At 31.9% G+C, this 10,687-nt stretch overlaps 1 protein-coding gene across 3 annotated transcripts in view; it reads left to right on the forward strand.

Annotated features, from left to right (window-relative positions):
* The window catches only part of LOC134253652 (homeobox protein cut-like 1), a 49,727-nt gene that overhangs the window by 30,793 nt on the left and 8,247 nt on the right, over positions 1-10,687 (forward strand). For 2 of the 3 annotated variants that reach the window (XM_062736225.1, XM_062736227.1), the window contains exons 8-14: positions 4,171-4,219; positions 5,149-5,319; positions 5,418-5,492; positions 8,113-8,219; positions 8,622-8,779; positions 9,397-9,978; positions 10,532-10,687. The exon at positions 10,532-10,687 is cut by the window's right edge and continues 17 nt beyond it. In XM_062736225.1, coding sequence (XP_062592209.1) covers positions 4,171-4,219; positions 5,149-5,319; positions 5,418-5,492; positions 8,113-8,219; positions 8,622-8,779; positions 9,397-9,978; positions 10,532-10,687 — 1,298 coding nt within the window. The remainder of the gene's footprint in view (positions 1-4,170; positions 4,220-5,148; positions 5,320-5,417; positions 5,493-8,112; positions 8,220-8,621; positions 8,780-9,396; positions 9,979-10,531) is intronic. The other variant, XM_062736226.1, reaches the window with a different exon arrangement.

The following is a 10,687-nucleotide window of genomic DNA, read 5'->3' on the forward strand; positions in this document are numbered from 1 at the left end:
CTTTTTGGAGTTATACTTAATATTCTTAAAATTAAATTTAAAGTGACATTAGAATAAATAGAATATAATGCCCTTTTCTTAGAAATTTATCTTTCTGCGCATGTCGTCAAAAATTAAAAGTAGGATTACATTTTTTCACACATAAATTGGAGCCTGGTTATTGTTTGCTCTTAGAATACTACCAGGGTAATTACTGTTCAGATTGTTGTGTCTTAGAAATGAGGAGGCAGCTTTGTAGATTAAACCATTAATTTTCGTTGTCCTCTCTCAAAATTTGTCTTCAAAATTGACTTTCTATGCAAATGACGTTGTGTCTTAAATTCTCTCAACTCTTAATGGTGGATAATAGATGTTTTATACAAACAATGACAGCCAAATTACAGTCCTTTTCTCTGTTTTAACAATTACAAATAATGTATATTTCAACTCAAGTGAAAATTTGCACAAAACATCACAGAAAAGTATTCTTCAAGACGCAAATAAAAGACAGATATGGTCGCTGTGAAATCAGCATTTTCAGTGATAGAGAAATTCTGGCCCTTGGGGCAGTTTGCAAACACTTTTCAGCTAATGTGTGCCTTTGATCATTGGCTCATCTACTTATGTTTTTCGGAATAAAAATGATTATCTCTTTCTTTTTGAGTTAAAATTAATGAATACGTTTAGCTCTTTAATGGCAGCCAGAGGCTGTTCCTTCTAATTGGTAATTTGTCAAACATCAGTTATACAGCTCAATATGGCATAGGCCTGCATAGCAAATTCTGTGTAAAATCATTTGTATATTTCATTGTATTGATTATAGAATTTATGAACATGTAATACATGCTGGCAGAATCAATATTTTCATGTTGAATGCCGTGTAGGCTCATTGAGTCTGGATTGTAAACCAGACACAGTGGTTCTTGCACCGAGGTCATTTTTGTCACTTTTCCGTGTCTCAGGAGAGATTGAGAGTTCAACAAAGGCTAACTATGAGGACGAGAAAAACAAAATCTAAAGGTATATATATATAGCTAACAGACATTTAGTCTTTTGATGTCATGTTTTTCTACAGCGAAGATTTTTTTTTCGAAAAAAGAATCAAATTTCATTTCACAGTTTTTTTCAAACTGTGTCAGAATTGGTATTGTGTTCTACTAATCTAAAATAAATTAGTCTATTGAGGAAGATTGATTTGCAACATTGTTACAAAGTAGGTTCTACGAAGATCCTCCCAAATTCTGTAGCCATTGTCTGCATTCCCACAATTTAGGTGGAAATGACAAAACTGCAGTAGCCATAAGAGTTCTTTACAAGCAGAATTAAAGTCCCTGTGAGAAAAATCAATAATTGATAGCCCAGGATCATTATATCCCTGATGTAAAAAAAATGTTACCAGCTCTGTAGAGACATCTGACAGAGGCAGAAAAATGGAATATTGCAGATATAACAGCTAGATTATCTAGAATAGATTTTTTTCCTTAATATGATTTAGCTTTTGTAGTATTTAATGTGGTCTTATTTATAATTTTTTTATAAAAAGAGTCAGGGTGCTTCTAAGTAAATTAAAAAAAAAAATCCCTTTAAATATTAGAAAAGTGGGCAGTGGGTGGGGTTTTGTAGTGGAGTTTTAAACATGGGAATATGCTCTGTAAAATATATAATATTAATATTACTTATGGAGAACTGAAAAAAAAAAGCTTAATTACTGCATTGTTTATTAAAGATTAGGTCATAGTGAGTGTGTAAAAATAACTGGTCATTTGTTAATAGAAGAAATCATTCTTTTATTTGAAATCTTTTCAGCCTTTCAGTTGATCAGTTATCTGATGTCTATAAAAAACTGTTGGTTCTCAATAGCTGATTCAGGCACTTTCAATTGGAATCTATTTTATTGATAGAGCTATTTGCATTTCAAGTTTATATACATTTACTGAAAAAAGAATTTTTGAACGAAAATCAATATTTGCTTTTAGGATTGAAAAATCTGTTTGATTTTAAATATCAATTTTCCTTCAAAATCGAACAAAGCAATAGACCGTCGGCCAACTTATTATTACTGTTTATGAGATTAATGGAAAAACATTTTATCAGTAAACATTGATTGCCAGTCCTTCTTTAAGAAAGTGTCTTTGTGAGTCTGAATTGTTTGTGCTATTTAGGCCATTAGTTTTAATTTTATCACCTATTCTATCCCCAACACATTGATTTCTGATGCATCTAATGTATTTGAATGGGGATTTGGAAAATCAATGAAAAACTATTAAATTATTTTTTTGATTTTATGTACTTAATCTTGAAACAAATAACTCTTATGGATCAGATATCAGATACACTTTGAACAAAATATAATAAATGTACATCTAAAAAAACTTATGAAAAAAGACATTATTCCAATATTGGCAGGTCAATATTTTTCTTCTATATTTCTATGTAAGAGATTGTGAAACAATATGTACAGTATAACTTGCACAGTAATCATGTGTGTGTAATAATTATTATTGTCTTAAATTGATAAATAAGTTTCAAGTTCACAAGTCGAACAATAAAATATAACTTGTCTAATCCAGGTCCTGTGTAAATAGAAATCTTGCTTATTTTGATTAAAATTTAAGTCCCTTTCAGTATTTTATAAATTTAACTTGATATTGAAATGAAAAGAAAGATGCGGCTATCATTGTGTAATAAGGGTACCCAGAGGATAACATTTTGCCAGAGGCCGCTGGTGCATAATTATATCAAAATAATATCTGCATGAATCTGTAATAGAACTTAATGGAAGTCAATAGACATTCAAGAATTTCAATTCATTTGATTTGCCTCTGGTGTGGATTAAGAGTATTGTTGCAGATAATGAGTTTATTAATTATTTTTACTTGAATCTATCTGCTGGCCTTCTTATTTATTTGAAATTTACTTGAATGTATCTGCTGGCGTTGTTATTTATTTGAAGTTCACAAGTCGAACAATTTAATATATTTCATATTGACAGTGTAAAGTCTGAGAGAAATTTGGTTTCCTCTTGGCCTGGAAAAGCCGAACATAAAAATCCTATTACAAACCTGTTTATGATGAACTTTGCAGGTGCAAATGATACAATGGTCATTTTTAAGGATATAGAAAATACCAAATGCAAATTTATTGGAGGTTTTTGTATTTATCAAATTTGATGACGAATATTTGTCACAAAGTGAATACGTTTTTTAGGTTAATTTGGAACCATTCTAAAATTTACGATTCCACTGACTTATAAATTCATACATTTATGTAATGGATTTATGTATATGAATGTAGCATGTGAAATGTTAAATTTGACATGTTTTAAATTTGAATTGAGATGATGACCTCAGTTGAATATTACGGACTTCAGTTATTAATAACTTATAATTATCTTACACGAAGGCTGATCAGAATGATTCATAATTGTTGTATTTAATCATGTTTTGAGTTTTTGATGGCCTTTTGTCATTGCATTTCCTTTATTGTTTTCTTGGTCATTGAACCAGCGTGGTCCACGCAGCACTGACACGGGAGCTCCAAATCACACCTGTAATTTATAGACGCTGGCAGCACTTTATCTTGACTTTGAATGCTTTGGTATATTTCACCAAACTTATGGCCAAAAGCTAAGGTGTAGGGTAGTCAAAGTCTTCATTTATCAAACCCCTTCATATAGACAGGTGACATTCTTTTATTGTGTGCAGTCATTCCAATCCCAATCCGTTTGTCAAACCTTGCTCATCTTGTCTGTAACCCTTCACCATGTTAAATCTTTATCATAGAGTCCACTTTTTACTATCAGCATGCTTGTCAAGAAATTTTTTTTCAAAGTGCATTTTAGAAGTGCAGGTTTAGGAAAAATATTTGAAATAAAATGAGAAAGGTCAGAATTTCAATTAGTGCAGATTAACAAACAAATTAAGAAAACTGAGTTTTACAAATTGTGAATACAATACATGACATGGAGTTTCCTTTTAAGTTGTAATTTGTTAATTGAATTAACAAAATTAATGCTAAGAAAAATTAATTACTTCATGTTTTTGAATGTAAATATGTGCGAAGGGTGTTTCATCACATTTTTGGAAAATGGAATCAAAACATTTAAAAAAAATATTATATTAAATATTATATGTATTAGTGATTGAGAAATACAAAGTCGACAAGAGCCATATATTTCTTTTTTTCTTTCAGATCGGATGAAATGGAAATGGTGATGTCCGATTTGGAACGAGCTAACGAGGTATTATTATTATTATCTATAAACATGATAAAATCAAATAGCATTATACTTAACCAAAAGTTTCTGCTCTGGAATGCTAGAGAAATATCTTCTCTAAATACATAAATGACATGGTTTACAAAAAAAATAGGATTGTGTCAATTGGAAAAAAAAGAGAAGACAGTAAAAAAATCAGTACAATCTAATTTCATGATCAGTATTAAAGCTTTTGTAAGGATATAGGTCTCTTTGTATTGATTGTCTTTGTTCAAGATGCAGTGAAACATAATCTCTTAAAACTGATGTCTAAAAATGACGAAGGATGCTTCTGGAAGTCACATGCTATTGTCCCTTTAAGGGTGTTCCCAGAATGACAGAATCGGGTCCATTATGTAACAGGGGGCCACTCTGGTGCCTTACTGCCTCTGATGGTATCGATTGATTTTGCAAGAATGCATCACCCTGAGTATTTAATCAATGTCAAATTATTGATTTGGGGGAAGAAAGAAGTATTGAACAGCCCGATATTGATCCGATCTTGACTGAATCACCATTTGTATAAATCCAGTCTCTGCCTTCACATGTCAATTGTATTGTTGCAATAATTTGTCTTTTTGATTTCTGATCGGCGACAGGATTAAGCATATATTTTGCTTGCGCTCTTTGTACCTTTAATAGTTATGCTTGCTTATCTGATGGGGATGAGACAGAAACAATTTATGTGTAATTATCTCTCTAGTATGGACAATTGGGATAAAAAGATATCGCTTGATTTGCTGCAGGAAGGTAACTTAACATTTGCTTTATGAGCTTTTAATTGAAGATGGATTTTCAGGGGATCTCGTTTAGCTGCCTCATGATCAGGATTTTTTTTCGGACTAAGACCTTGATGTCACAACATTTTTGAAGCATTTATTTTTAAGAATTTTTAATTTTATTTTTTTTTTCAGCGAGCTGAGGCATCAGAACGTGAAATAGAGCAGATCAGGACGAGGTTGACAGAGGTGACACAGAAACAAAAACAAGGGGAGACAAATCAAGAAGCACCAGATATGGATCGGGCCATCGACATGTTCAAGAGATCGGGTCTGGAACACGAACTTGCATCCAAGGAAAAGGAGGTAATTTAAAAAAGCGCTTTTATTTTTATTTTATTTAATGCCTGAAAAAATAGCTTAAAGCTTGAAAATTTTCACAAAAATTAAAATTTTTAATCTAGATTTCACAGTTGGTTGAAGATGTGCAGAGATTGCAGGGCTCACTAAACAAGCTACGAGAAGCTACAACCAGTCAGGTTAGTATCAACCAGTCTATAAAACTACAAAAACGCCACATTATCAGGCCACCATGGTGATGATCCTGTTGAAAAAAGAATACTTCGTATTCTACAAGTCAAAAGGGAACAGACAGAGTTGGTGAGAAGAAATGACATCAGACAGTTTCTTTGTTGGGGGTCAAGTTTTGGTTCATATGAATGCATTCCAATGTTAAAAGGGCAAATTGATGGTCCAATGGTAAGAGGGTAATTTTAAGTCGGTAAGGATGCAGACCAATAGAGAATTGCAGTCTAATGTTGATGCGTGTAAGTTAGGTACATTTGGTAATTAAAAAGTGTTTCAAGAGTTAAAAAGTCAGAGGTTAACGAATCTGCATGTGTGATAAGTTGTTTCTTTTGCAAGTGTAAGCTTCTGATTTAAAAAAAAGGCATATGCAAGAAAGCGGAATATTTTGACCATTCAGATAATAGAAATGAACTTAAATATTTCTTCTAATTGTTTTAGGAGAAAATTACAAATAATTTTCCTAAAACCTTAATTATTACGCAGAGAGAACATTTTCTTGTCAAGCAGAAAAACGGGGGCCATAAATCAAGTTTATTGTTTCATATATTATGCCAAAATACACAATTTTTTTTTTCGACCACGGTCTGATTTATTTTTCGGAATGGTAGTTTATCAAATATGTAATTTGGGAATATGTAAATGAAAGTGGTAGGCTTGTCATTTTTAACAACTAACATGTTTAATTGAATTCTCATATTCTGGTTAAGTTAAAACTAAACATGCTTTTCATAAAGAAGGTGACTTTTCCAAGGTTGAATTTTTTTCCACGCAAAAATTAGATAACAAAAGATTTTTTTTTCTTATAGAAACACTGTGCTGTTTAATAATGTTATGATTAAAATATGCAATACAAAAAATTAACTATTTAACAATTTTGCTTTGTCTAATTTGAACAATTTTATCAAGAGTTGGTGATCCTTTAATTATTTTTTTTTTAATTTGCATAATCACTGGATTGGAAAAAAAAAATTAATTTAAAATAAAAATTGATCAATTTTTAAACTTCAAATTAATTGACTTTCATAATTAACAAATGGCTTTTTTTTTAGACTCAAGGTAGATTCAGTTATATTCTGAGATGAATAGCGGTGTGTCTTCTTGGAAATCCGTAAAATAAATGATTAATATTAGAAAATGTACGGGCGTATAAAATCTTGTGACAGTAAAAAAAGATAGCTAGGTTTCCTGGGGAGTGTCATGATGGCAGATATTCTACAATATTCAGTTTCTAGTATTGATTTTTTACAAAAGTATACAATGGTAGTTGATGTGAAATCAATGTTGGAAGGCTATTGATTTTTGGTTTTATACATCCCAATGCAAGATGATCTATATTTGACGGCAAAATAGATTTCAGAACTCCTGCATATTAGACAAGATCCCCGAGTTACCATAGAAACAGTATTTTTATTGATTATGTATTGACAGTTACAAACAACTAATCGTGCATGCGATTGTTTCTCCGATCAATATTTTGTGTTTCAATTCCTCTAGAGAAAATTGAAGAGAAGGGGCTTTAAAGATTAGACTATGTTAAGCTTATGTGCACGTTATTTAGACATTTTAGATTATCTGAGTAAGAGAAATTAATTTAAACACTTTACAGAATTTATCAAATTAAAATTGTTCGTGGAATAACGTGGAATAATGTGGTGCAAAGAAGTCATAGTCTAGATATGATCATATAGATTAAAGGAAAAGGATTTTCTAGTAAAATACTAAGATGACAATGGGTATTGGATTACATTTAAATATACAATGTAATTATAGGACTCATTAACTTTGATTACATTATTAGGAAAAATATCAGATGAATTTGATAGCTAATCCATAACAAATAGCTGTGCCTTACCATGCTACAGTATATGATATAGGAATTTTAACATGATCTAAGAATTCACAAACTTGATATGTAAAATGATAATAGTTTATATATAGTGAAATACATAGACTAAATAGTATTTAAGCTAGATCAACTAAAAAGTTGATTATTTTTGTTCTTGACTGGCATGTTTATCAACTATATTATCTGAAAGGACTTTGAGTGCATTTTTAGCATCATTGATTTAAGATTACTTACCGCATAGAACTCATTTTAAAGTGAGAACAGAAAAAATCAATATATAGATTGACAAGTTATTTAAAATCAATGTATCAATATTCAGGACTGTAGAATTGATTATTTCGAATGTTTTAAGCACACAAATGGATTGAAGCAAATGAATTTTTATTTGTTTTGTGTTTGCATTCTGAACTGATCAGGTTTTGATGAAATGCATTAGTGATCATTTGAAATATTGATTGATCACTACTGCCAATGTGTAATGTTCCACTGTTGTAACATCTGGCCAGGCTTGATCTATGAGCCAGACATAATCTGATGAAAATCATTATCTGATATTACTCCACTGAAACTTAACAAATATCAATTTAAACTTATAAAATTAAAAGGTATGAAGAATGAGTCATGTAAGATAATTGTCAATTTTTTAAAAATCAATATTTAATTGAAGTTGTGAAATTTAATCTTTGAATTCAATTTATATTGAAAATTTAAATTTCTGGTTTTAGGTTTCCAAGCTTGAGGATGAACTGGCTTCCAAAAATCAGGCCTTCAAATTGCTGGAAGAGAAGATTAAATCTCAAGAAGACTATGAAGAAATCAAAAGGGAACTTAGGTAATTAGGTCAAATATAAGTAATTAGATGAAGGGAAAGTTCATATAACAACAAAGACAAAAATTGACACTCTTCAACAAGAAAAAAAATAGTTGGCGCTACTGTGATTTACTTTTTGGAGCTAGATACAAGACAGAGCCATATTTCAGGCAGTTAATGGGGATACTTATAGATCAATGCTTAATAAATTGTTGTAAACAGAAAATCAGCGCTGTTTGGGATAAGCCTTTAATCAGGAAAAACTGTTTTCATTTGTCAAGAAAATGTTAAGATTAAAGGATGAAAAAGACACATAGTCATTTATGGTTCATCATAATGTCAGTTATTGAATGATTTAAAAACCTGAAAGCTCTCAATACACCTGCCTCTTGTTTCTGTGATGAAATATTGTCCTTTTTTCAGTGTGATGAAGTCGATAGAATTTTCCAACAACAAGCTGGGGTCTGACGAGCCTGATGGAGACATTCAGCCAAAGTCTCTGGAAGTCTTACTCCTGGAGAAAAACAAGACACTTCAGTCAGAAAACACAGTACTTAAAGTCAACAACAGCGATCTCTCAGGTAGGTCTCGCATGTGTTTGAAAGTAATGTAGATATAGCTGGCCATCATTTCACACCCTGATTCATGAAAGTGGAGTTAAGGGAGATAACAAGTAATACACAAAGACTTGTTACCTCCCTTGTTCAGAAAATCTTGCAGTTTCATTTGTATATTCAAACAAAATTTCAAAATCTTCCAATTCTCAGAATGGAATACATTTATGAAAGACTTCTGTTCATCATTTTTCCAATAGCTAGAATTTTTTTTACTGACGGTTTGGTTTTTCTGTACTAACTGCAGCTGAGAAATATCATTTCATTCTTCAAGACTGCAACACATTCTGAAATATTATTTCTTTACTTTGATATATATGGAAGAAAGGTGTACTGGCCATGAAATGCAAATTTAATTCAAAACCCATCCCAAAATATTCCAAAATGTTTCTTCTTAAAATTTGTTTTTATGGCATGCAAGGCAAAAAAAAAAAGGAAAGAAAAAAAATTAATCAAAAATGCATGTCAAAAAACTTGCTATTTGCTGCTATTTTTATTGAAAGACCATGATTTAACCAGCCAGCTTTTTTTTTAATCCAAAAAAAAACTAAGCTTTCATGTGCATTATTGCACCTTTCTTTCAGGAACGACAACACCTGCCCTCTCAGAAAATGCCGCTGCATTTGCCTCCATGCTAGGAGAAGAAATAGCTTCATCCTATCAACGCCAAAATTCATCCAGAATCTCCACTCCCTCCTCACCTCCAACGCCATCTAGCAATGGCATAAAAGAAGAATCAGTTCCTGAAAAAATAACTCCCAAGAGACCCATTTCACTAGAAAGAATGCCCAGTGTGTCAGGGGAGAGCACCCCCAGTCTCCCGCCCCCACCCTCACCCCAGTTTTTCCCATACTTAAATGGACATGGACTCCCAAATTATATGAGTATGTCTATGGGGAAAACTGACCCCAGTAATTCACAAGGAATAGACACTTCTTTAGTGGCTAAAACTGTGCGAGAACTTCTCAGTATTCATAATATTGGACAACGTTTGTTTGCCAAGCATGTGCTTGGGCTATCGCAAGGCACTGTGAGTGAACTTCTGTCGAAGCCCAAATCTTGGGACAAGCTAACGGAAAAAGGACGCGAATCCTACAGGAAGATGTATGCCTGGGCCACAGATGAAAGGAATATAATGGCGCTGAAGGCTATCTCACCAAAGAAAGGTATGTACAATTAGTCTGTGAAGTACATGTATGCATGACCCAAAACTAATAAAAATCATATATTGTAAAGAACGTAACTTTATATTTAATCGAGTTGCATTTTTTAAAGAAATTGCATGATTATAAAAAATATTATTCAAAAGCTTGTTTGAAAATTTGTGATTTTTTTCCTCATCAAAGCATGTATGATCCAAATTGAATTAAGTTAAGGGGAGGACTTGCTGACAATGTATGTGGAATATATTGCCTGGGTTAATATCATTCATTGGTGAAAGTTAATCAACAGCATCTTCATACATTTTATGTACAAGTATCTGGATGTATCATTCAACTATTATTTGCCTGCATTTTTTTTTTCAAAAATTATTTTCAATTTTTTCAAATTATTTGAAAATTATTTTTTTAATTCTATATTTTGATTTGTCTTTCTTTTATTATTTTCAAAGATTTTTTGGAATGAATTTAAATTATTTAAAAATATTTTTAACAAGTAAAAAATGGATGCATTGCATTCTAAGAATCCAGGCAATATAGGGCCACTTTCTGATTGCAGCGAGTCGCTCGGCCCTAGGGCTAAGGTCAGTGTTTAACCCAATGTTCCCCTTGACAGGCCCCACCACCCTGGTACCCAGTGTACAGAGGGAAGACTCCCAGACAGAGGAGAGAATCACTCAAATCCTCAATGAGGCTCAGCAGGCTATGCAATTCA

This window comes from Saccostrea cucullata, unplaced genomic scaffold (assembly GCF_032062105.1).
Source record: "Saccostrea cucullata isolate Sc308-1 unplaced genomic scaffold, CSIRO_AGI_Scuc_v1 ctg418, whole genome shotgun sequence".
NCBI lineage: Eukaryota > Metazoa > Mollusca > Bivalvia > Ostreida > Ostreidae > Saccostrea > Saccostrea cuccullata.